Source organism: Streptopelia decaocto (assembly GCF_964273445.1).
Source record: "Streptopelia decaocto genome assembly, chromosome: 3".
NCBI classification, from domain to species: Eukaryota; Metazoa; Chordata; class Aves; order Columbiformes; family Columbidae; genus Streptopelia; species Streptopelia decaocto.
The window spans coordinates 56,031,588-56,059,004 of record NC_138656.1 but is presented as its reverse complement, the minus strand read 5'-3'; the positions used below and the strand labels follow the sequence as shown (position 1 = coordinate 56,059,004).

Below are 27,417 nucleotides of genomic sequence, written 5' to 3'. Positions count from 1 at the left end.
CCACAACCAAAGCCGCGCAGCGCTCTCACCGCGCATGCGCACTCGGAACAGCGCCTGCGGCTCGCTCCTGCCCTGGCGCGCGTGCGCGACCCTCCCTCCCCGGACAGAGCCAACCAAAGCGCTGAACAGCCGCACGCGGCTCTAGCGCACACACCAAGGCAGAAGAGAAACACTTCCTTTTCCGGGTTAGCTTCCGCTCCGCACCGTAAGCGACCGCGGCGCTGCCGTGCGGCTGCTTTGCGCTTTCCTTTTCGCAAGCGTAGGGGAGAAGTGTGCGCGGCGGCTCCGCGCTCTGCTCCTCCCCGCCCCTGGGCCTTGCGCGACCCCGCCTCCCGCGGGTCGTTACCGAGAGCACGCGCTGCGGCGCCGCTCCTCGGGCTGAGAAGGGTGGGGCGCGAGCGGCCAGTGGGCGGGGCCTCCCTGAGCCTCTCGGGGCCAGAGCGCCGGCGGGGGCCGGCAGCGGAGGGGCCGCCGGGGAGGCGGGGCGGGGGGGTTCGGGCTTCTGCTAGTTGGAGCTGCCGTGCGGCCGCCTGGCCGTGCGCCCGGCGCTCGGGCTGGAGGAGCGGCTCATGCTCCGTCCGCTGCCCCCGGCCCCGTCAGGTGGCGTCGGCGCTGAGCGCTCGCCGGTCTCGCCGCCTCGCAGCTTTGCCCTCAGCCGGCCCTGCTATGAGGCCGTTGGAATCGAAAGCGTAGAGGGCGGGCTTTCCTCAGGGTGCTGTCTTTATGTGACGCCACGAATTCGAGCAGATGATCTTTAATAATCACTTTCTAAAGTAGTGAAAGACTGACACTGAACAATTGTGCGAGGGTTTGGCAGAGTGTTGCCCAAAGCCCAGAAGTACATACTTAGCATAAGCACTGCATACAGTAGTCAAAATACTGATGTCTAAAATTTAGCACTTGTGTAATGAAATGTCTCAGGTTGTAAACTTAGTATTTAATATTAAGCATATTAGAATTTATTACATATACTAGAATCACCTTTTCAATGTCTCTCCAGGAGGAAGGAACGAGAGTTTTGCCTTATGGCTGCTCCAGGAAAGGCTGCAGCATTCCGTCTGCCTCCCCTGCCAACTGTTGGAGAGATTATTAAACTTTTTCGCCTTAAAGCACAGAAACAACTTTCTCAGAACTTTCTACTGGATTTGCGATTGACAGGTTAAATATTATAATATTTTTAGCTACTAGAAAACATGTGTCCTGGTTTTCTTCAGAATCCAGATTCTAGCTAAAGAGGTGATTGCATGATGACATCTATCAAACTAATGGCAGCTCAATGGTAAACCTTTAAAGACTTCTTTTAAAAGTAGTTTTAGCTTAGACAAATTGATTTTACTTGTAAATTCCTGGAATTTTTTTTTTTTTATTACAGAGTGATTTTTAGGTACAAAGTATATTCCTATATAAAACATGGGTTATTGATTGAAATGCAAATATCTAAGCTTTAGTAGTACATCTACCATCCAGCTACAATGATAGTTTATGCCTGATTAAAAAATGAATATTTTTTCAGATTATTATGTATCATAGAAAGTACTGTAACTCATTGTGCAATTTAATTTACTATATGCTGTGGCTAGGAAGGTAATTTGTCTCAGTTTGTCAGAAATGTAGCTTTTTTGAACCAGTTACATTGTTCTGAACAATTTTGTTTTTTCCAGCTTCATGTTGGTAATGGGTGACAAAGCTGTCACTGTTTAATCAGTGATTTCTTTACTGTCCTAGTGGTAGCCAAGTTTTGCAGTAATAAATGCAGTGCCAGCTTCATGTAGCTTATTATTTGATTAAATTGGAAGATTCAGGCTGATAAAGACTTAGGTTGTGAACATGAAATTCAGTTCTCCTTCTGGAATAACTGGAGTCTTATCCTGGAATGAAAATGTCTGCATGCAGCAAGTAAAGCCTTACAAATAGACAAGTCCTCAGCTATTTCTTATTTTTTTTTTGGACTGAGCAGCATAATTTCTCTCAGCATCCTTCTTTCTGTGCTTCCTAATGATCTTTTTGTTACATTAGCTACATTTTTAATTCTTTTTTTTTTTTTAAGTCAGCTGTTTTCTTTCCTGGCTATAACGCCTTCTAATGTTGTATCCTTCAACTTATGTACAGGTATTTTTCCTCATCTTTCAACTACCCTACTTTCTTTAACTACCAATTGCCTGTATTCCAACTCTTACATATTGTAATCTTGGTACAGCTTCACTGCATCTTTTTTCTTCCTTAAATTTCCTCAAAACAGAGGTACTGTAGTGGAATAACTTTATAAGGATATGTAGTGAGACTTTGGGACCTTGAACACCTTGCTTGCAGGAGGAGAATAGTACTGCTAGCTTACAGATGAGAAGTAATATTCTCTTTTTATTTGATTCTGTAATGAGCAACAATGTATATTAAAGAGATTAAAGTGAAAATAGTCTTTTTTAAACAGTTCAGTGTATCTTGTATGAAACAAATATGAATCCTGTCCATTCTAGAAGGCATGTGATCATGTAGCTGCCATGTGTCGCTGTTTGTGTCTGTTCTGAGATAAGCACGCTTGTACTTTAACAATAAACAATGAGTTTATCTTAGTGAGCTGGATCTATTGGAGAATAAAGGCTTAGTATGTTCTTTGTATCTTGCAGACAAGATAGTGAGACAAGCTGGTGAGCTGAAAAATGCCCATGTTTGCGAAGTGGGCCCTGGGCCAGGAGGAATTACCAGATCCATTCTCAGTGCTGGTGTTGAACAACTCCTTTTAATTGAAAAAGATCCTCGATTTATTCCAGGATTGCAGGTACCATCTGGAGAATAGTTTGTATACATGCATCCACAACACTAGTTAAGAACATTTTAAAAATATAGAAAGGTTCCAAGTGTCTTGTTGAGATCTTAGCACTGAAAATAGGTTTGCTTCTTTGGCTTAAATCACAGCTATCATTTCCTTGAAGATGGAAATACATTGTATAACACTAATTGTTCCTGCTTTCTCATATGCCTTTTCATTTAAATACACTTTGTATTTTCAGGATCTGATCCTGCAGCTAAGGCTGAGGCCTGCCTGCTTTTTTCGTATTGGGATGTTTCATATACTTTAACAGTTGAAATAGTAGTTTGAAGGCTGAACATAATGTCACTTTGTCTTTTTTTTCATTTTAATCCTAATAATTATGCTTTAAGGCTTATAAAATTGTGAATGTGTATCTCCAGTTAATATAGTTTAATGTGGATCAATATCCAGTTACAGAAGATTAAAGCAAGCATTTATTTTACATTTTCAAAAGAAGAACTCTTAAATGTTTGGTCCTTTCTTTTTAAGTACGCAAGTCATTGTGGCACTTTTCAAATACCATCTACCTGTGTCACTATTAAGTTTACATGTTTATGGAATTTGGCTGCATCAATCTAGCAAGAAAAACAGAGTCAAAAATCTCTTTAGATTTGACTGTTTTCTTGTGCGTCTGCAACCTCAAATTCTAGCAATTCGGAGTGCTTTCCTTATATTGCACTGTGTCTTCTCTAGTAAATCAGCAGATACCATCTCTTTGTAGGATAATAATAATAATAATAATACAAAATGCGAATGAAACTGCATATCCTTAAACCTGAATATGCACGTAGCTATATCTTAGTAGGATTAGCTGTTCATAATTTATAGTATGCCATCTTCACCTTATGAAGTATGAAAACTTAATATTTTCACTTTTCTTGAGTGAGGCAAAACTGCGTTTTTGTTTTAAATTTTAAGAACTGTTTTGGGATTGGAAAAAATTTGACATCAAATGATATTTTAGTTAACAGAATTTTTTAAGTACTTAGACAATTTTTCTAGTCTTCCAAATGCAGATTTCTCTGAATAAAACAACAGATTTCTCTGAATAAAAGTGTACTTTTCAGGGTCTGTAATGAGCTTTTGGTATGTAATTATCCTTACTATGGAAGTGAATTAACATCAGTCATTATTTTTAATTAGCAACCTCTTCACAGTAGAAATAAGTATGTCTGAATGAGGTTATTGAATATAAAGGTAACAGTAACAGTAACAGTAACAGTAAATGTGAGTGAACAAGAAATATGTTGCCTCCATTTGTGTTAAATATGGTATTGTTTTTTTTACTTCCAAGTAAGATCATACATTAACAGAATCAATCTTTCTTTTGGGATAATGTGGGTTATAATACCTATTTTTTTCTAGTTTTCCATTAAAAGGCCTGTCAAAACCAAATGCTTATAAAAGGTTTGAGATTTGAATTATAGAAAATGTCAGATATTAAAATAACAATTGGAAACTATTACTTAAAAATGTCTCTTCAGATACTTATAAAATCACTGATGTAAATCGTACAGTGTTTTTCATTAGTTGTTTTTCAGGCTGTGGTCTCTGTCACAAAACTGAAGTTGGGATCCTTTTTACTGCAAAATGGAAAGATAGTGAAGAACATATGTGTACAGAGTAACAGTTTACTCAAGCTGAGATCCTGTCAGTTCTGTCTCGCTCTTAAAGAATCGCAACCTCCCTAATGCCATATGCCCCAATAGTTGTTAGGCTGGAAAGATTTATGAGGAGAGAAATGGCACTCTCAGCCAGAGAATGGATTGAATGTAGAATTCTTACAGGAATGCTATTTTTTAAACTATGCTCCTTATGTTTTCTTCATGCCCTTTTGGTTGTGTGTGTAGAACAAGAGGATCTGTATGATGAAGAGTAACCTGGCTCATGTGCTTGGTGCACAAAATCTCCTGGAGCTGTGTGTCTGCATACACTGGCTTTAAAATGCAGACAATTTCAGTGGATTTCTGGGTGTTTATTTCAAATTAGCAATATACAACTGTGATTTTCTGCTCACAAATTAGACGCAGTTCTCAATTATATTCAGTGTGCTACTCAAAAAAAACCCCAAACCCTTCTTGACATGAAAACTATTATTAAAAAGCATTATAACATGTTAATAATCCGTTATTGTGTAGGCAGCTGTCTGATTCCCCTTATGCTATTTTCTAACTTTATTGATTTTTGCATTATCTTTCATCCTGTTATAGCATTTATAACAGCTTCAAAGAAAGATTTGACAAATTGTGGCAAATTAGTGAATTTTTATGCCATATAATTGCTAGTGTAATGCTGAAAAATCTTGTGTTTTGGAGTTGAGGTTAGATTTCTTTTTTCTATTGGGAAATAATTGCACTTAAAACATGTAGGAACACTTAGTTTTTAGTTGAGGTCTTTGTTTTGGTTTGGTTTTTAGCACTCCACACAAAATTTGGCCATTTTGATGGAAAAAAAAGATGCCTTTTAGTAAAAAAAAAAATAATGCAAACATTTTGTGAACATTGTGAGAAAGCAGCACTTTCGTTTGGCTCAAAGACCTCTAAAAGCTGTTTGTATCCCTGAACATATAAACATGATTCAGACTGAAGATGGAACTAATGATGATGAGCGGTTTATTTCAGCAGCAAAGCCACTAGCACTTAACTGTTCATGGATTTGGACATCTGTGCAAAAGCAAAATAGTTCTTTAAGCCATTTTTCATTATTCTGACTTAGGAACAATAAATATCCCCAATGTTATCTTTGTAAAAGTTGACTTTGCTTTTGAATTGTACTGTGTGTGCATAGTTTCATATCATAAGAGAAAAGGTGACTACAGCACTAAAAAAACTTAACTAATTTTGATTGTATAAACTGACACCAGAAATTAAAGAGTTGGTCATCAAAGTATGACCGCTTCTGAGTTTGCATTTCAGCCTTTATTAAATACTAGTTAAGCTGCAGAAGTGGTACGGAGAAATTGACAACAGAGTGGATTTTGTAATGTCTAAAAAGATAGACATTTTTGAGATTCTCACTACTGCTACTGGTACTCATTCCCTCATTTTTAGGAACTCCTTGGTTTCTAATGGTGTGAGTTCAGACTACCACAGGGAGTATTAAGAGAATCTTTCCCCCCTTTTTAATGTAAAATTAAAAATCACTGAATATTTCTGCAGCCTTGTATCACATATGGCTAAAATTGGATAACAGATCCTACAGCTGCAGGGCGACAGAATAAACAACATGAGCCTTGTTTCCATAGGTAATGGATCTAAAAACTCTTCAAAACCTACTGCTTGTGTTATGACTTAAATCAGGTGAGTCCTGTTAGTGGCCTGGGATTTGTTAATTGTCCTTGTTGAAGAGATTCTTGGCATTCTTTTCAGATTTAAATTCCCTGTTAAGAATTGTACAGCTGTGAATAGGAAGCATTTACAGAATCACACATTAAACTTTTTTTGTTAGTGTTTGTTTTTTGAAAGTAATACTTGCTAATAGTGTGCTCAGTTTTAACTGCTATTGTGCTTTTTTGTATATTGAAGCTGTAGCAATGCTTTCATTCCTGCTGTGGCTGAAACTGGACATCAGTTTGGTTAATACTCACTGTGAATTCTACTCGCTTACAAACAGATATTATCTGAAGCAGCTCCAGGAAAAGTGTGCATTGTTCATGGAGATATCCTGACATATAAGATGGAGAAAGCTTTTCCAAAGCACTTGAAAAAGAACTGGGACGATGGTTAGTATTTGGATTTGGTTTATTTAATTTTTAGGGCTTCTCAGTTGGTCTTAAGTATGGTGATATAGTTGAGAGTTCACCTTGTGCAGCTATTACTCTCTTCTGGTACATTTTGGAGGTAGGAAGAGAGAGAAGAGCTAACTTTCTCCCTTTCTAGACAGGGACAGAGAGTAGTCATAGTTTAAAACAATGGAAACACAGTTTTGCTGTTCTGGGGTAGCTCAGCTGAAATCTACTGATCAGCTGGAAATCACCTGAAATCAGCTGAAAGCTGCTGATTTAGGCAAATGTAAATGAGGACCAAGCCTAACCACTTTTTTCCAACTAATTGCTGAGAACAGTAACACAGTTTTGTCAGTGTAAGACAAGTAAAAATGGAAAGGCATAATTTTGGTGTGGCATGATAAAAATTGTTTTAATATTTTAAGTCTAGGCTGATGTGCATGTATATTTCTTATGTGTTCTTTCATGGTAAAAATCTTATAAAAAAATTTTTGACAGCTGTTATCAAATGTTAACAGAGCCACCAGATATACATATCATTGGGAATCTACCATTCAGTGTTTCAACTCCTCTAATAATCAAATGGCTTGAAAATGTTTCCAAAAAGGATGGACCTTTTGTTTATGGCAGGACACAGATGACATTGACTTTTCAAAAAGAAGTCGCAGAGGTAAGATATTAGTGTTCTCTCAAAATTTTACAGATACTAAGTTGAACAAAAATTTACTGACATGCAACCTTCTGTTTAAAAGTGCAAGACCAAACTTAGTAAGCTTTAAAAACAGAGGAGAGAATTGGTTCAATTTTTAGTTTGTATGGCTGTAAATTATGAATTTTAATGTTGAGTTAATAATCTACAGTGATGCTTCCATAGCACATAAATATTATTATTTTAAATTTTTTTTAAAAAGACACCTTCCTTGAAATACAGGAAAATGGAAGGTAAGCTTTGTTTCCAGTTGTGATTAGACACTTAAACACAGTGAATGTTTGTCCAGATCATGGAAACTGACTGGTTTTTTTGAACAATACTTGATATCAGAATTATTAATGAATTGCTGTCAGTCTTGTGTCTGTAAAAAGTTATCATTTGAGTTCTCTTTCAGTTTGCTCTTGGACTTGCTGTGATTTTAGATTTTTAAAGAAGGCCAAACTGGTCTGCTATGTAGTCGTGTTAATTCTAGATCAGTTGATGTTAGGTTGACTTAGTCCACAATGCTTTCAGACTCAACAGTTTACTTCTGTTGCCATTACATTAAAATATCATAACATAGAGGCTGGAAGACTTTTTGCTTTGTATTTATGAAAGCAGTATAGCTTCTTACCCACATCTCACTTGCTTTATAAAAAAAAAAAGGTAAAAGGAATTGCACATCAGTCTGAAAACAGAATTTCCATCTAATTACTCCAGTGTTTGTAAATATCTGGTTTTCTGTGTGCAACCTAAACATGTGTGTTGTTTTAATTTTAATCTTTCAAAGTAAAAATACTAATAGGAAAAAATGGTTGTGGATTTTTTTTATATGTAAATTAGTATAATTATATATGCAAGTGGCATGTCTGCTGTCATTTTTTGGGGTCGTAGAAGACCATATTGTGCTGTCATTACCCTGCAATCAAGATTCAAGACAAGTACTGAAGTGTTTCCAGTAGGTGGCTTTAGAGAACACCAAGGACAAACATTTGGTATGAAATAAGTCAGATTTCTTAATTCAGTTCTGAGCTCATGTGGTTTCAGGCATTAAAAAAATCCAGATCTGTTTTCCAGAAAGACTGACTTCATGTCATTTGAGATTAGACTGTGTTGCAAAATATGGGATGTAAAATGCAAAATGATGATGGGTGAGATGCAAAGTTTTGTGACAGCAGTGAAAAAATTGATCTAGCACTGAGTGAGAACCTAAATGCACTCTGTACTTTATATAGCTGTAACCAGCCACATACACCATTGGTGACATGCAGATTATAGTGCTCTGCATCCAGCATAGCTCAATGAGATGCAAAATACCATGCATGCTTAAGTTCCTCATCCTTAGGACGCTGAGAAACACTAGGAAATGGAATATGTTGTTCAAGGTCATGCAATGATCGGTGTTAATAGTTATTGAGTTTACATTCTGGGATCTCTTGGTTCTTGTTCTTCCATCTGTTTAAACACAGGTCTTCCACTGAAGACAAAATTGTTCATAGTGTCTGTTTCTATAATTAATTTGTCATCACGAAAAACTCATTTGAGAGAGACTGCTTTGTTTTATGATTATGAGAAAGGATGATAATAAAAATCCGTGTCTTTTTTCTGGCTCTCTAGAGTTGCTTAAGTAAGGTATTAATGCAGGTAATATATAACTATTATATCGTGTATCATATTATATCATATTATGAGGTAATTGGCATTAGGAAAACCTGGTAGGATGAATCCTGTGACTGGTGCACCATGATGGATGGCTACAGGCTATTCAGAAAGGATAGGCAGGGTAGGAGAGGCAGAGGGGCTGAAGTGCATAGATCTGGTAGTTGGTGATGGCAAAGTCTAGAGCCTTTGGGTAAGGATGAAGGGTGAGACAAATAAAGCAGATGTCATCTTGGCTGCCTGCTATAGGCCACCCAGCCAGGATGACAACACTGTTAAGTTATGCTTTAAGGAACTAAGCGAGGCCTCCAGGTCATCTGCCCTTGTCCTTACGGGGGACTTCAACTTGCCAGATGTTTACTGGGAATATCACACAGCTGACACCAACAGGTCCAGAAGATTCCTAAAGCATCTCACTAGCAGAGAGGGTCTCATGGGAGAAGTGGTGACTGGTGGCTCCCCTGGCTGCAGTGATCACGAAGCAGTCTGGTTCAAAATCTTTTCTAATAGGAGGAAAGCAGCCAATAAGTGTTGGTTGTTTTTTAAGTACCACCTAATAAAAGCACAGGACCAGGCAATTCCAAAATGCTGAAAATCTAGCAGGTGAGGCAAAAAGCCAGATTGGTTGAGTAGGGATCTTCTTGAAATCCAGTGAAAAAAGAAGTTACGTGGTCAGTGAAAGCAAGGTCAGGCAACATGGGAGGACTACAGGGATGATGCTTGCAGGGAGGAAATGCATGCTGCCAAAGCTCAATTAGAATTAAAGCTGGCCAGTACTGTGAAGGACAATAAAAAGGCTTTTTAAAATACATTAATGGCAAAAGTTAAACTAGAAATATCATTGGCCCATGAATTGATGAGCATCATCACCTTGTTAACAGGGACATAGACAAAGCTGAGACGTTTAATGCTCTCTTCGCCTTGGTCTTCAACACCGATGATGGACCTGGGGATCCCCATAGCCCTGGGTTAGAAAACCATGGCTGTGAGAACAATAAACTCCCAGTCAATCCAGAACTTGTACAAGATCTGCTACGCCAGCTAGATCCCTACAAGTTGATGGGGCCTGATGAGATTAATCCAAGGGTGCTTAAAGAGCTGGTTGACATCATAGCCAGACCTCTCTCCGTGATTTTTCAATGCTCCTGGGAATCTGGAGAGGTCCCAGGTGACTGGAATCTGGCAAGCAGATGTGCCAGGGGAGGTTTAGGTTGGACATTAGGAAAAGGTTCTTCACATGGCGTGGTGGAGCACTGGAACAGGCTCCCCAGTGAGATGTAACGGCCTCAAGCCTGACAGTGTTCAAAAAAGAGACTGGACGACGCCCTCAGACACATGGTGTGAACTGTGGGGTTGTCATATGCAGGGCCAGGAGTTGGACTCAATCCTTGTGGGTCCCTTCCAACTCAGAACATTCTATGATTTTATAACTTGCTACTGATATTTTATGTATCTGTGGATTTATGTTCTTGAAAGGAAAATATCTTGCACTCAAAAGTTTGATGTCCTCGCTGGATGTTTGGAAGCTAAGAGCCTAAGTATCAAACAAAGTCTCAGTGTATATGCCATAAGATGAGCAGAAGGGAAAGATGCTGTCATGGAATGGAGCCTTGTGCTTTATAATCAATTAGGATAACTTGATGTTAACAGTAAGAAAATTAAGCAACATGCTATATTATTTGTTGTCAAGCTCGTTTTTGCTAGTATAACAGGCAGAAAATACCTTTGGATTTCTGGCTGGTGGTAGTTTCCTGCTTCTCTGTTTCCTTGTAGCACAGCTGCTTTGGCATGAGTTATGTCAGTGTAGATCTGTTACTACAGACCATGTAGTTCTGATATAATTTGCTTAAACTGATTAAAACTGTTGATAAAAAACAGCAGTTATTTTATATACTGAATTCTGAGGCCCATTAAGGAGGATATAGCCAGATATCCACAGCAGTAAAAATGGCACTTTTAAGTGTCGAGCAAATCATTTTATCTCTCAGTAGTTTAAATTCATAAAATTATTACTTATTTTTTGGATAAGAATTTTAACCTTGCCCCAGTTTCCTCAGCGCTTAACCTGTGTGCCATGTGGGTTGGGTACTTCCTGGCCCACTTCCATTAAAATGAGTCATTTTTCAGTTTAACTAGAAAATCTTTGTCAGTGTCTAATTTTGAGTAAAACTGCGCAGTAGTTTGCGTGAACTCCTCTGCCAACATGATCTGCAGGCTGGGAGGGTGGATGCTAAAGTGTTGGAGATCTAGGAGACAAGTGTGTTAGAAGAGCGGAATACTTAATCATTTTGTATCTAACCCTGCCATCTATTTAGAACACTAGGCAAAAGGTGCTAATAAAATGGAAAATTATTCAGATTTTTGAGCAGTAAACAGAAGAAAAATTACCATTATGTTTTCATAACTGATATAGGTTAAATATAAATACTTATGTTCTAAAAAAAAAAAAAAACGATATTTTGCAGCATGTGACTTGTGTACTAAAATGTGTTTAATATTCCTTTACATGGCCAGCTTTGCTGGTCTAATTCCTCATGTCAATTCCTGTGACAGATTTTGCAGATTCATTGATAATGGAGTTTTGGTATGTGTTTCTGAGAAGCACAATTGTATATTATAGCATACTGAAGAACAAAACAAATAGTTGTTCCTGAGGTAGTCATTGAGAGTGGTTACTAGTGAGGAGCATTAGAAGAAATGCCAGCTACTACCTTGATTGTATTCCAGGTTAGGTTTCAGAATCTTTGTTTTGCTTCATGCCTTGCTAAAATTGTAATGGCAGATGAAAAAATGTTGCCTAGTTAGCTAAACTCCAGCATGGTTTACTTAGTGCAGTTTCAGGTGCTATCCATGTTTTGAAAATAGGAACAAAGTAAGTTTTGAGAACTGAGGGAAAAAACCTACAAAAACAGGTCAGGTTACAGAAGTATGGAGACAAACTTTTTAGGAATACCTATTGCAATAGGACAAGGGGTTTTAAACTGAAGGAGGGTAGATTCAGGTTAGACATAAGGAAGAAATTTTTTACAATGCAGGTGGTAAAGTACTGGCACAGGTTGCCCAGAGAGGTGGTAGATGCCCCATCCCTGGGGACATTCAAGGCCAGGCTGGACGGGGCTCTGAGCAACCTGATCTAGTTGAAGATGTCGCTGCTCATTGCAGGGGGGTGGAACTAGATGACCTTTGAAGGTCCCTTCCAACCCAAACTATTCTGTGATTCCATTCTATGAGTGTATTCTCAGCATTGTTGTGTTCCTTGAGCAGTGCCATGCACAGGTATGTTCCTGATGATGTGATTGAACTGGTTTAAGATGCTAGTTCCCAGAGGTGGATGTTAAGTTGTCCTTTCTGTATCTTAGAAGCAGGAATGAACGGCCTAACACTTGTTAGATTGCTTTTGTGGGAAGTGAAGACTATCTTGTTTGAATTGGCACAGCAAGTATTGTCATTAGGTCTGTTTCATTTCCACTGCAGAGGTTAAGGAAGTGCCTGTCTGATTGCATTGTTAGACTTTGCAACCTGTTTTTTTTCAGAGAATAGTACTGATCGCAGATTATTATTTTTTTTTAATAGACATCCTCTGAAACAATAATGAAGGTAGTTTTAAATACTGATGTAGGCAGAAAGAATCAATGAACTTTCTTTTTGAAAAGTAATTGAAAAGTATGTTATTTACTATATGCTGGTACTTAAACTGCCTTTCAGGAAAGTTGTTTTAAAAAATAAACAAACTAAACTTCAGCAAAAACGTCAGCAATATGTTTAATTTTATTTTTCAGGGATAGTTTTAATAAGTAAGGCAGCATTTCATGAGTAGGCCTTTCATTTGAAGCTACATGATGTAGAAATGTTACCAGATATGCAAATTGCTCTTCATCTTTTATTTTTTTATTAAGGTAGTGCTAAATAAGTACAGGAATCCTCAAAATTCTGTTTTTGCATAGTTAGTGTAATGTCTTTTACCATTTGAGACTTTTTTTTACTGGGTGCTTTAAATATTTAAATCTGGTTTGTGCTAGCAAAACACACAGAATATGTTTCCTGCCAGGTCATGGAAGTGTAGAAAAACCTTGTCCAGACTACTTTTTTGATAGTCTTTGTAAGAAATATCTTGGAAAAAACAGAGAATTACTGAATTGAGCTTTATTAAATTCTCTTACTGTTAGGTATTCTAAATTTATGTAAAGTAGATCTAGGTTCCTTGCATATATTGTAAGCATAGACCAGTTAATAATGAAGAAATTTTAGTTTCTATCTGATTTTGAGTTTATGGAGCTGTGTTTCATCTTGAAAGAGAAAAAAATAGTAATATTTGATACAGAAACAGTGGAAGAAAAGGATGTGAGAATACTGTCATCTGGTGTTGTTTTGAATCCTGCAGTCAGAATAGGTTTAGTTTTCTCTTACGCCCATACAAAATTCTTTAGACATTCATATAGTTCTGCAGAAGTTCAAGGTTCTCCTTTTCATGTGCATTTCATTGCAGGACTGAGGTTGTAAATCACCATGTGGTGACTTAGTGAAATGCTGCTACATTGGAGAAAAAAATATCTAGATAAACTGGACATAAACCTGATACAAGTTCTTAACATTTTTCTTTCTTTTTTTTTTTTTTTTTAATTTTTTTATTTGCCATTGATTATACTAAAAATCAAGCTTTAATATAACTGACCATTTGGTCAATTCACTTGCACTGATGTACATGTTTTGATTCTTCAATAGAGACTCATAGCTAATCCAGGGGGGAGGCAGCGTAGCAGACTGTCCGTCATGGCTCAGCATCTCTGCACTGTTAAAAACTGTTTCGTAATTCCAGGTGAAGCCTTTGTTCCGAAGCCAGAGGTAAGTTTTGGTGTATTCCTTTGAGTATTTTGTTTTGGTTTTTTGTGTGGGTTTTTATTGTGGTTGGTTTGTTTGTTTGTTTGTGTGGGGTTTTTTTTTGTTGTTGTTAATGTGTCAGTCAAGCAATATCTCTGATTTTGAGTAAGGAAAACAATTGGGTGCTCTAGTTTAACATCTCTGTACTATGAAGTGATGCGATGATATTCCTGTAAAAGATGCACGCTTGCTTCAAGAAGGTGCTTTTCATTTTTGGTTCCTCAGAACATGGCTTTGACCTTCATTCCTGTCTGCAAAATCAATGTACTTCTTTGGATGTTTCTGGAGAGGGAGATTAGGATTTGATGACAGGATAATCTGCTAGGATTGTACCATCTTTGGAAAGCCTGCTGTTTTACAGTTTGCATTTATTTATTTTGGGAAATGTGCCTAGAAAATTTGATGGGTCTTTTGAAAGACCCTGATAAATAAAAGCTTTTAATTTGTCATCTTTGTCTAAGATCTCTAATTTTACTGTGCCTATAATCTTTAGGTTTCACCTTTACTCATCTTTAGTATATTTAACTCCCTCCTATTTGCTGTAGCGCTTTGTCACCTACGTCCCACTGCCTGTTTAAAAATTAAAAATCTTTTCTCCCTCCTCTCTGCTCTTGAGTGAGTAGAGGAGAACAGTCTCTCTTCTGTCCTCTTATCTACTGCCACTGGTTTTTATTAATATCCATTATCATTACAGTAATCAAGAATTAATAAATTAAACCGTGTTTTGGACAAGAATGTATTTTTTACATTAACAACAACAACAAAAAATGTGCCTGATACTAAATGGGGTCTCTTTCCCCTGAACACACATGGAAATCTGCTGTTCTGTTTCAGAAATGAATTTGCAGCTTCCGAAAGTTCCTCTAAAACTGGTTGGTTCAGCTCGTCAATCCATTTCCCTTCCCCCTTATCACAATCTATGTTTTGATATTTTTACTTTTCAGGCTTATCTCTTGAGAACCTTTGGGTGGCCATTCTCTCTTACCACAATGCGTTTTAAGGTCTGTCTGGGCATATTCGGATGATGATGTAAAATTCTGATAATATTTTTGAGCAAGTAACTGTTCAAATATTAAATTGTTACTCATGACAGCAATCTGTTGTGAAGAAAAATGACCAGGCTTAAGACATCTTATTTTTTGCTTTGCATTTTGGGGCTGTTTGTTTTGTTTTTCCTGTTTCTGAGATGAACAAAAAATAATTTCAGGATGTCATCTCACTGTTAAATATGTGAAATAGTGTTCAGTAAGGCAAAAATTCCACTTTGGTGGTGGTGGTTTCATAGTAGCGCTACTGTAGTCAGAAGTCTAGTGCAGATTCTGTCTTAAAATCGGGAAGCTATAACTGGTATTCCCATTTTCTTGTGTTGAAAAGGCCATAGTTGACTGAGAGACAGGTAACTGAGAATTGTGACAAATGTCTTAGTATGAGCAAATTCTACAGTTGTTGCTCGGTTGAATAAAAAAGGCAGTACCACTAAAGGCAGACATATTCTTAATTAACATATTTATTTGAGCTAAAACAAGTATCGTTTATATTGCAAAAGGAGAAGGTACAAATCTTTCAAGCAGACCTGGCACGTGTTTTCACTATATTCTGTTTCCTTCAAACTCTTGTTGTAGATTGATCTTCTGTTTTGTCCCTGTTCTTCTAGCCGTAGACTGACATGCGGATTTGGATATTACTGTTTCTGACAAAATCGTTGTTATCTTGGAAAGCTCTTGCAGTGTGTTGTGAATGAAGTGACTCAGTGCATGATTTTTGTTTCTTAGGCAAACAGAGAAGTTCAGGTACTTCTTTATAAAGTTTTAAGAAGAAAAATTTGCTGCTTATGTAACTGATAAATACTTCATTTTGCTTATGATATGCAATTGTTACCTTGTCCTTATGCCCTCCTGTAAAAACACCCTTGTTTCTTACTTTACAAATATTAGTTTTAATTCACATACATAGCAATGATCATGGCTTAGTGTCATGTCCAACCCCTTATTAAAGGTGGAAATGCGTGTTTTGGGGAAGGAGTTGTTGATCTCATTTGCTCAATGAGTGACTTTTATTTCAACAATACTATCAATGTTGAGACAGAAGGGACTCTTGGTTTATGAAATGGAATGGTTCTGTATTGTGCCTAAAGAAAGAAAATTTGGCTTTTTTGTCATAGTTAGTGTTCTTCATTACAAATAGTACAAAACAAGCTCCTTGATGAATACATAGGAAACTCAAAGTGGCTACATAACAGTAGTAGTGCAAGCAAGACGCAATTTCATCCTATGTATGTTATGTAGAATAAAGGCTATATATTAGATGCATAAAACATTCCACTTTCTCAAATGCTATAACAGATGATCTTCTAACAAACTCTACATATAATGTTTAAGGCTCCTTTATGCTGTTTTAGTGAATTTCAGGCTAATCATGTGGAAAATGAAAGTTCTATATAAATATGCAAAATAAACAGCAGTTGGCTTTTTTGAAAGACTCATTCAGCATTGTCCCTAAATTAAAAGGCCTGTATCATACCCCTTTTCATTCCCTTACCTATGCTAGCAAATTAACATCAGTTTGGTTCTCCTTTAGGGAAACATTTAGATAGAACATACACTACCCATGACCAATACAAAACAAAATCTATGTGTTAAATGCAAGGTTAAGGATGTAAGATTATTTATCAAAATAAGGGAGTCAAGAAAATAAGTTTAAATAAGGAAGCTGTCTCTTTATCACCATTGTATATTAGATTTTACAGTAACAGAATGCATGGGAGTGGACTTGAGAGAGTCCCTACTGGAATAATGAAAAGGACTTAAAAAGTTATTTTAGAATGCCAGAAATGTAGACAGCAAGTGGTAGCTGTATTATTTGAGCTGTTAAAAAGTACTTGGAGCAAGTGTAAACCAGAACACTCACAGATTTTTCTTGAACATAGATATTTAGTTTGTATCCTGCGTGTTGCAGTTTGCAGGTGTGTTCTATAGTCATGGTTACATTTCTGTTGTTGTATTGCCCCTCAAATCCAACATTAATTGTGTAGTGATAGATTAGTAGCAATTGGTGAATGCCCAGTAGATCTTTCTTGAACAATAACAAATTAAACCCACAGCAGGTGGCACTTCGGGGCGGGAGAGCCATTTCTGGCAAGATCTGAATGGTACTGCTGATTCTTCAGCCTGATACGTAGAATATACAATGCAGCTAAGATTTGAGGCTATATGTTTGTTGGGCTGTTTCTTTTGTTTGTTTCGTTGGGGTGGGTGTGTGTGTGTGTGTGTGTGGTTTTTTGTTTGGTTTTATTTTCTAAAAAAAAATCTAGTTACCAAGGCAATTTAGAACTGAAAATGAAAGGCAGATGTGTTCGTTACTTAAAAACCATTGAATTGAGCTTTTTGGATAGAGAGTGGTTGGGGTCTTTTACCTTACATTGTAATTAAAATAAAGATTTAAAATGTAAAATACACTATAAATGTATGTTATTGATAGACTGATTTGCTAAATAGAAAGCAGTTTTTAAGCATCTTTGCTGTAACAAGCCATCAGTACCTTAACTGTACTGTCAGTTATGTTTTAAAATAGTTTCTTTTTCTTCAGTTAATGTTAGCTGGAAAGTCAAAAAGAAGGGTTTGAAAAATCAACAAAAAACTACTCTTTTAGCAGACTTAAACATTGTTTTCTACTTCATTTTTTCATGGATGCTGCTATAAATGAAGTACCTTGCTTAAACATAATTGCAACACAGATGTTAGAAAAGTTAAGTGCTGTGTTATACATTCTTTGAAATAATAAAACTAAATGTAGCACACACACACAAAAAAAGCCTCAATGGATAGATATAACTATATTTACACATAGTCCTTCAGGTCGTAACCTGCGTTGCTCTCCTGCTCTGTGGATGGGAAATGGTGCTGTGGTGGAGGGTAAATCCCTGCTCCTGGCTGCTTGTTAAAACAGGAGGTGCAGAAGATCACACCTGCAATAAGCAGAAACCCCGCTGAAATGAATCCTGTGTAAACCGCTCCTCCTGGTTCATGTTTACTGCTCTCTGGAATGGTTTGGTCCAGAAAATTTGCAATAATTTCTCTTGTGTACCAGGATGTTGGTACTAATCCAAAGATTCCTGCAAGAATGAAGCAGACTCCTCCAGCAAAACAAGCGTGGCTTTTGCTGTCGGTGTCCCCTCCCAGCTTTGTGCATTTCATTCCAACTGCAGTGATGCAGATCCCAAAGGCTGACAGGATACAGGACAGTACCATGGTGGTCCGTGCAGCCTGGATGTAGACAGGGAGAGACAGAACCGAGTATTTCAGGGTACAGCTAAACATCCCAGTGCTGTACCACGTGCAGTCCATCCAAAGTCCTTGCATCTGTGTTATAGCTGTTATGATGTTGGAACCAACATCCGCATTTACCTTCCAGTTAGGTAGCAAGGTGGCCGTGATGTCTCCAAAAACGCCAAACAAAGCCAGAATAAAAGCAAAGAACTGCAAACTTGCTGATGCCATGATGATTATCTGCTGTCACCCTTTGTCTGCCCGTTTCTCTCTTGTAAATGAGTGTAACCGGCTGGTCGCTTCGTAGCCAAGGCTGTAGCCCTCTGTGTAATAGGGAGGAAGGGGGGTAAGGGGGAAGGAGAAGTGTGAGGGGGAAAGAAAAAGAAATAAGCAAACAAAAAAAGCTTGCATTTAAAATTAGACCTATTTGAGTGAGTATCTGAACATGACCCTGCAGCAGATGAGAGCAGCTGAGTAGCTGTACACAAGGTGCTTGAACATAAATGATGGCCAATGGCCAGTGTTTTAGAATTGCTTGTGAGAATTGCTGCCCTTTCATACATGATTATAAGCTATCAAGCAAAACCTATTTTACTGAAGTCGTTTTTCGTAGTAGTATACAGATTGCAGGCTTACTAGACAAATATGCATTGCACATCGTGGAAAAATGCTGCAGTAGAAAATATATTGTACTCTTTAAGTACCTCCTTTGAGTGTGTTCATGGCTGTAGTCAGCTCCTGTTGACTATTTTATAACAATGAACATTGATAATAGTACCATTCATTTAAAGTATGGTTAAAGGTAATTCTTTATTTCAGTTATTTGAAAATTATCTGTTCTTTGTTTAATAACTGTTAGAAAATTTCAGATTGTTGAATAAAACTAAAATTGAATTTATTTTTTGCAGTATTTTCACAATTAAGTCGTGTGACTTTGTAAATCAATATTTTATTTTCAGTCAGTGTTTCTCAGTCCTTGACTTAGAGCAGCACTATATATCAAGTCATAAGAGTTGATATGATCTGCTTTTGTCTATAAAATAAAATACTGTTTTTAACACTGATATGGAACAACTCAGTTGTGTAAGTGCCTTTTTTTAATCAGTCACTTACCAGTCTGAAATAATTTCCAAATTTGCCATGAAGTGGCAGTTTAAAAAATTCATTAAAAACCCTTCCTGCTATTCTTGCAAAGAGGCAAATTTCATTTGACAGATGAGAACATTTTAGGCAGTACAACAACTATGCACCTGGGAAGATGGAACTGTTGCTGTTACATCAGCCGGACTGCTGAAATAGCAGCTGAAGAAAAATGGTTTGAAACCTCTGTGATGAGGGCTAGAAATGGTGTCCTGACTTTTGAGTGGGGCTATATAATAGGCAAATTTCATCTTTTACCAGAGTGGTAGAGAAAGGGTGATCCTCAGTCTGGATTATACTTTCTAAAACATTCTATCCGAATATGAACAATAATATTAAAATTAGACTTTAGCATTAGGGCTTCTTTGAAAAGTCAGAGTATTAGAGGTAAAGTTGAAATAAATGAAATACAAAATATCTGTAACATTGTGCTCCTATTTCAATTCATTATACATAAGACAAGAAGGCTTTGATCAATACATATTCCATGAGCCTTTAGTGGCATTACATAACAAGTAATCTTCTAATTTATATATTGTACTTAGTTCAGATAATTGTTCAAGGGTGTGCTAACTCTGTCCAGCATATATATATATATATGTGTGTGTGTGTGTGTGTAAAATGCAGATAGTTAAGGTCAGAATATTAACAGCCACTCATTTTTAAAATCCTGTTTCATTGACCAAATGCCTTTAGTTTGTTCAGACTGAAGAGTTGCTTTGACGAATGCATATCATTTGCTGTATCAGGCCCACAGGAAAGATGGCTTAACTTCCTTCTACAGAAGGAACTGACACATCTGGATAGCTCCAAACTCATTCAAAAGCATATTCTGGAACAGCTAATTGGGATCTTGAGTTAGCTTTTTTTTCATTGCTTCCTTTTTAAAATTTCAGCATATACAAACATGCAAACATAGATGTAAACACTGCAAATGGTAGCCATACATTACATTTAATGCGATGAACCAGATTAAAGTTGCGACAAATGCAAGTATAACCATTGCAAGTGTAATAAAAAAATACAGTTATTTTTCATTTCTCTTTGTGTAGCACTTACTGCTGGTTGTGAGGTCTGAGATGTTTTCTTCACTGTAGATTTCCTGGAAAAATGCAGTTTCTCTTGAATGGAACTATCCCTTCTCATATAAAACTGCATTGGCATGTATTAACAAAATTTCTTGGAATGTTGTTTTTTTCTCTTCTCTACAACAAGTGCATTACTGCTGTTTGTTCCCTCTCTTAGTTCCATCTACCCGAGAATAAAGGAGTACTTTGTTTAATGAGTTTTGTTTGACAAACACTCAGTGAGGGAAAGCAAAGAGATTATGGAGAAAAACACATGGAGGCCCTTAGTACTAAATACATAATGATATCCAGGTTCTATGATGGAAACTGTGAACAGTGTTTAAAAGCAGTAAAATCTTGAGAATCCATAAACTCTATACTTATGGATTCAGGGGGGAGGGAGGAGAAGGAGGGAGGGGGAAGGGTGGAACTCATTTAAGTTGAACTGAGAGCCAGAGTCAGGATTTTGGTGTTTGTGTGTTGTTGGTATTGGGTTTTTTTTCTTCACAGATAATCTTATTAAGAGTTTAAATTCACTGGGAAAGAGCTCTGCAATTTATTTTAATTTGTAATTGGAACAGCAGCACATTTCTATTCATCTGCAGGTTTTCCTTATCTCTTCTTGATAGCTTGAGCCTTCTGTAGGTCATCCTGTAACTTGTTACCTTTACATGGGTCTGTATAAAAGAATGAAGGAATAAAGATACTCATAAGGCTTATAGGGTGGCTGCAGCATATGGGAGAAATGGCCTCAACAAGTTGGTATGTGAAATCAAGAAGTCTTGCTGAATGCAGTCATCATATACCCATAGGTTCTGTACTTGACTTCTGGTCTCCTGTGATCCTGTTTGTGAGCCTTGTATGAGTGGAGTTAAGTTATGACAAAGCTGTTCTTACACAAGACTTGGATTATTGCTTTTAGTGCAGTAGCACAGTTATTTTTTGCTGGAAGTGAGCCAAAATGAAACCCTTGCATCAGAACAGCAGTCCTACAAGACACACATATCTGGTGTCAGACCTAACATTTGTCTGTAGTAGACAAAGTGCTGGTACTGAACACTGGGTTGCTGAAAGTGCTGGCTTAGAACTGTCTTAGTAGGATCTCAAGCAGTATGTTTTAATGAAGTTGTAATATGTTCTGCTTAGGTTTCAGTTCCCTGTGAGTAAATTACAGCTTGAAAAAGGGTACGTGGGTTTGCTTTTAATACAGCCCTGTCACAAGATATATGTATTGCCCGTCATGAGATCTTTATTGTCAACAATTAGTAAAAGTTGTCTCATTTAGCTTATTCTGATTTAGAGTGTTGATTTCATCAGCCAGGCAGCAGAACACTCTGAATTAAGTTGTATTCTGTCATGTGTTCCTCCTACCCTTCCAGAGCATAAACCTTCATTGTACAGACACACTAAAACAGCAAGGGGTGAATAATTGCTGTAGTATTGACAGTTCAGGATATATCAGTTGAACAATTTTCATATTAATTATTTTGTAAGAATATAGTATTATTTTGTAAATATTTCTAACATAGCTGGTGAGGGGGAAAGAGAGTGCTACTAATAAAATTATCAGCAAATTAAGTTGTGTGTTGTAAGTGCTCTCGTGTACTCTATTTGCTTTCATAATTCTACTCTATTTTATGCATATTAAAAAGGTTAGGGAAAAATAGCATGTATCATTTTAAAGGAGCGGCCAATTACAAGTGAAAAGCTTTCTCCTGTATCTGTTGCTATAGTAACCAGGCAGCTTTCCTGGGGTCCAAAGAAAACAGCGTCTGCAATGGAACAAATGTTGAGAAGTGCTGTGTTTTGTTTCAGAAGCAGAAATTATTGCCCACTGGCCTTGAGACTGCAAATTGGGCTGTTTTTCTCTTAAACTGTACGCTGTGTCTAGATTGAGTTCTTTTTTTGTTTTCCTTCAGAAAACTTTGTTTCTGTACAAGGAGCTGGTTGGTCACATGAAGTATGTATTTGCCCTGTTCAAAAAGATAAATTTTTCTGACACTGGGTGAGAACGAAAGTTTTTGCTGTGTTACTATCGTCTTCCTGACAGGTAGCAGCAACCTGTGTCAAAGGTAGAAGCTGTTAACACTTGAGAAATTCAGAAACTGCTTTGGAAAATATATTTACGTGCCTTTCACAGCAGATTACGTATGTCAAGTTTTCTTCATTACCCCATTTTTAAATAAGACTCTAGCTTTCAGAAAAGGTAGAAAAGCAGGCAGAAAACACTGTTTGTAACATATAGTTGTGATCAGCAGTGCCAATACTGGAAACCTGTTGTGTTTCTTTTTTTTTTCTCATCAGCACCACTAATCAGAATTTCCTATCTCTAGCCAGTGTTTGCATTCAGTGTTTTAAGTTCTGTCTACATAAAAAACTTAGGTTGTTAAGAGTGTCATAATTTCTGTTGAATATAGCACTTCTGCTGTTGAAGCAGTTGTACTGGAGCGATTACTTGACAACTGAGCTGTTCCCATTGCAAGTACAACATGGATGGATAGCAACTTTGTGCCAGAGGAATATGCCCACATCAGAGGTTACTATAATTTAACTAATTAAAAGAAAAAAAAGAACAGAAACTTAGAAAAGTTTGGGTAGCAGTAGAAAAACCGCTCTCATTTTTTGAATACTCTCTTCGTATGGGTTTTCTCAAAGAACTGGTATATTGCAAGTGTGCCTAGAATAGAAGCTGTTCTTTGGTCTTAGCGTGTCTTTTATTTCAGTCAGAAGTAGCACTTCTTCAATTGAATGTCACATAGAATCTCTTCTGTTAATGCCAATATTGACTTCCGGACCTTTTAAAAAGATGGCTGATTATCCATTGTGTGGACCTTTTCAATAAGAGGCTGTGCTCCTCCACAGAAATTTTTCATGTTTATTGTTGTTAATATCCAGTTTGGAAGATGAACCGCTGTATTTGATGTTGTGCAGAATTGAATTTTTAGCCCAGCCTGCATTTTGCAATACAGAAGTCTGAATTCAGGCCATTACTATATAATAGAATATCTCTATAATTGCATTTTGGGCGTTTTATATATCTATATGTGTATACTGAAGGGAGAAGATTATTTCATTCTCTTTTCAGATCCAGGGAAAGTGACTGTTCTGTGAACCAAGCTGATTTTAACTATAAAAGAGTAAAACAAGCTTGGAAAAAAAAATGTAGTCATTCAAATATAATTTTGGTTGAACTGTGATACATGGTGTCAATACAGAGTTGTATGGTCACTTAAACTGAACGCAAACTTATTTCTACCTACCATTCCTTTAAATAGACTAGAATTTTAAAATCTTAATATATAGAAAAGTAATTCCTTGGCTACCATTTTAGAAAAGCCCTAGAGCAAGAGCAAACAGACAGGGAATGGGTTTGATTTCCAATTATAATACCAATTTTCTCCAGCTGCCCTTCAGCCTGTATATCAAATATTGTCTAATTTGTGTATCATGTCAGAATTGTCTTGTGGAAGGATCTGAAGAAAGAAGTGCTAATTACTTCACAGATTACATGGAAGTTGTTCTAGATGGAGGAAGTGCCATGGGGGGAAAAAGTAACTAAGTACTAATGGCATGTGAACTAATTGGAAATATGTAGATAACAAAGACAAGCTAAAATTCTGTAGGGCCGTAGAAAGTTAAGCCAAATCTTTTCATTCAAATACTATGACATTAGTTAATGCTCAGCTATGTTACCTGTCTCAATAGTGTCTTCCTATGATCTGGCAGTTTCCTGATGTCTAACTGGTTAGCTTAGAAATAATGTGTCTTAGTGGAATGTATCTACTCAAATTTATCATTCTTTTCCCTATAGGTGGATGTGGCCGTGGTACATTTTACTCCGTTGGTGCAACCGAAGATACAGCAGCCATTCGAGCTAGTAGAAAAAGTGGTTCGAAGTGTTTTTCAATTTAGAAGAAAATACTGCTTCCGTGGACTCGAGTAAGGATCTTTATTGAAAAATTCTCAGATACTGTTTCTGTAAATGCATTGGCTACTAAATCAGTTGAGAAACACTTGTAGCTATGCATTTGATTTTATTCCTCCCTTCTTAAGTTTGTCATCATAGTTCATCAGATCTTTCCATTTCAGAATAGTTTCTGGAGGCAAAACTAGGAAATGAAGCTCTTTCTGCTGCAATTATGTAATAATTATCATGCATTTTTGTTAGAGCAGTTGAAGCTGTTAAAATTGCTAGCATAAATTGGTAAGCTTTCCAATAGCTTGTCTATCTCAGAAACAAAACCAACAAAAACCCCCACCAGCCACAAAAACTACAGCATTTGTTGGCTGAGTAAAAATCAATGTTTCAAAATTCAGAAACGAAGATGGCAGTGAAAGGAGGGAGGATGTTGTCTGTGGGCAATTTTACTTACTTGGGGATAATGTCAAAAGGTCGAATTCTTGTTTCTGTGCTTGCCATCTTACGGAGTTCTTACTGACTCTTTAAAAAAATGTCCATGTCTTACTGAGGGCATTTATTAGGTTCTCTAACTGAGACAAGAAACCTGCAGGCTGTTCTCCAAGGATGCTGTTAGAACTCCAGCGTGGCCACATATCTGAGCTGGTGTGGGGAACCCCACCCAGCGTTCAGCACTGTATAGCAGGTGACGGAGCTGCGGTGAGGACTGGAGGCACACAGGGGCTGCTCCTGCTTCGGCTAGCAGAATTTTGCTGGGCATGGTTTTGGCCCTGATGCAGGCCAGAATGAGGGTGGATGCCACCTTGCTGAACTACAAGCCTTATGTGTCACTCTTTTAAAGGTGACCAAAGAATCTTGCTTCTAGTTTGGGTTTTTTTTTGCTTGAAGCAACGAATGGCATTAATGTTTGGGATGCACACATTTGACCTAAAATTTTGCCTGTGATAAGGTTAGAGTATGCATTTGGAGGTGGTTGGACAATGAGGTTTGTATTTGAATCATGGAGTTGTTTGGTTTTTCTTTTTTTTTGTGAAAGAACAGCTGACAATATAAACAGAAGGTACATGCAAGCAGCATGTCAATGTTACATAGAATATTTTTGCTATAGTTTAAAAAAAACCCCAAACACGTGACTGTTGAGATTGTGTAATCTCAAATTGATACCTGAGGTAAGGAGGGGGAATCTGAACTTCTGGATGTCACATATCCCCTAGCAGCTTATCATACTTTAGCCCGAATGTGTAGCTAAGAAACAAAATCCTCTTATTCTTTAGCTGACTTGAAAAAAAAAAAAAAAAAAAAAAAAGGCACATTTTGGTATATAATGCCACTACTAAGTCTGTTACAAGTTATCTATCATCTGTCTATTGCATATACTGTGTAAAAACAAAGTAACAAACAGTTTATATTGGTATGTAAATTCTGGGATCTGAGAGACCAAGGCTTGGAGTAGCACATACTTAAAACTAGGCTCTTCCCAGAAATTCCATCCTTCTCTTGTCATTTCAAACCCTTTCTTAACTTGGTGTTCTGTCTGTCCATCATGAGCCAACTATCACTTACTTACTTACACAAAGCCTTTTGACACGCTTGTCTGGCCAACCTGCAAAAGACAGCTCAGGTGGCCGTGTTACTGTATTAGATGCACAGGCTTTTTAGGTCTTTCTTACGTATGTATGACAGAGGCAGATATTAATAATTTGAAAACTGAGACACGCACGTCAACCACGTGCAAATTTTCTGCCTTTCTGCCCTGTTGTACACTGAGAGCTGCTAATAAGAGCTAGTCCTTTCAATAGTTTGCACTTTGTAGTATGCATTTTTGTGAGACGTTCAAAATCACTTGAATTCATTAAAATTTGGGGACGTTGTGAGAAAGGGCTGCTAACACATCTGACCACAGAGTGAATGAACTGGTTTGACTATCTTATAAACAGTGACAGAGCAGAAATGAAAACCTAGGACTCCTATCACATTCTCCAAGTTCTAAATATTAAAAAATGCATGATAATTAACTATTCCTTTCCTCTTTCTTGGCTTTTTTTTTCTGGCAGTGGAGTTATGGTATTAATGACAAGTGATAACAGTATCTTTCCCAGTGGAATGAAACACTTTGCCTGAAAGTGAGTCATATGGTTTGGGTCTGATCTGTTTTGCAGAGTTTAATTTGTTGTTGCTTACCAAATATGAGGCTAATCTAAGCAGGCTCTGTGACTGTATCCATACCCAAAGCTCTTTTTAATGTTAGCAAACACAAACATATGTACATATCATCTTTAATGTACAATGTATGTATATGCTTTACTATGTTGTTATAATTTGCATTTGCAGAAAAAGGGCCCTTACATGTTTCCATTTACTTCTATAGTGAGCAATATTAAGAGTGCCAGAGCTAAAATAATGGCATGCTTAATAGTAAACCTCTATTAAGTAAAATCCCAAGAGGACCTTGTTACTCTTAAGGAAAACTGAATTGTCTCTCTGAAGTGTTTGAATCTGTATCTTCTACCCAACCTTTTAGGACCTTGTTTCCTCAAGATGGACGTTTGAAAAGAACAGAACAGCTGATGATGACAGCAAATGTTGATCCAACTCTGCGTCCTTTTCAGCTCTCCATGTCACAGTTTAGAAATCTGTGTGATACATACAGGAAAATGTGCGATGAAGACCCAAGCCTTTTTACATACAGTTACAGAGAAGAACTAAAGCAAAACAAGAAGATGAGGAATTTACTAAAAAATCAGCCTGAACAGACTGAAAAGGAAAATCAGCTGTAATTGTAACAGGCTGAATTTGTTTGTTGTTGTATTAACTCCTGAGGCTTACATATTTGTATGGCTGTGCAGGTATGGAAGAAATACTTTTGAGAAAGTGGTGGGGAGAGAGGGCTTTCCCATTTTTTTTTTTCATCCCATTTAGCTGTAGACAAAAGTGATATGACCACCCAGTTACAAGGTGCCTACAGGTTTCTTTACTTCAGGGGAATGGCTAGCACATATACCAAGAACAAGGTATGTTGTAAGACATGTAATTAAGTTGAGATAATTCTGAAATTGAATTTTGTATGAATGAAAGTGCATTACTGAAATATAAGAAAAACTGCTTTTCATACTTCAGGGGTTTTGTGCTCTGTTTATCCTAGAACATCCTACTGTGCAGGATAATTTAAAAAAAGACAAGCCAAAACTCTTGTATAAATATACCCAAGTGGCTGACTTAAAGGAGGATGAAGTGTGCAGATTACTTCAAGGTCTGCTTATGCTCT

The 27,417-nt window shown here is 37.3% G+C and overlaps 2 protein-coding genes across 5 annotated transcripts; one reads left to right on the top strand and one right to left on the bottom strand.

Annotated features, from left to right (window-relative positions):
• Positions 1 to 74: 74 nt before the first annotated feature.
• TFB1M (transcription factor B1, mitochondrial) lies at positions 75 to 27,263 on the top strand. Of its 4 annotated transcripts, XM_082049744.1 has the most exons (9): positions 75 to 185; positions 1,001 to 1,158; positions 2,625 to 2,776; positions 6,422 to 6,530; positions 7,052 to 7,203; positions 13,606 to 13,725; positions 24,045 to 24,172; positions 26,207 to 26,275; positions 26,674 to 26,807. In XM_082049744.1, the coding sequence occupies exons 2-8, from the start codon at positions 1,026 to 1,028 to the stop codon at positions 26,271 to 26,273; spliced, it is 861 nt and encodes a 286-aa protein (XP_081905870.1). In that variant the 5' UTR covers positions 75 to 185; positions 1,001 to 1,025; the 3' UTR covers positions 26,274 to 26,275; positions 26,674 to 26,807. The 4 variants fall into 4 exon arrangements, with proteins under 4 accessions (XP_081905870.1, XP_081905869.1, XP_081905871.1 ...); XM_082049743.1 differs by lacking the exon at positions 26,207 to 26,275 and having other exon boundaries at positions 76 to 185; positions 26,674 to 27,263; XM_082049745.1 differs by lacking the exon at positions 26,207 to 26,275 and having other exon boundaries at positions 150 to 205; positions 26,674 to 27,263.
• Positions 17,288 to 24,051, bottom strand: CLDN20 (claudin 20). Its single transcript, XM_082049747.1, has 2 exons — positions 23,927 to 24,051; positions 17,288 to 18,349 (listed from the first exon to the last, which is right to left on the bottom strand). Exon 2 carries the CDS (start codon positions 18,255 to 18,257, stop codon positions 17,598 to 17,600), a length of 660 nt encoding a protein of 219 aa, XP_081905873.1. The 5' UTR covers positions 18,258 to 18,349; positions 23,927 to 24,051; the 3' UTR covers positions 17,288 to 17,597.
• Positions 27,264 to 27,417: the final 154 nt, after the last annotated feature.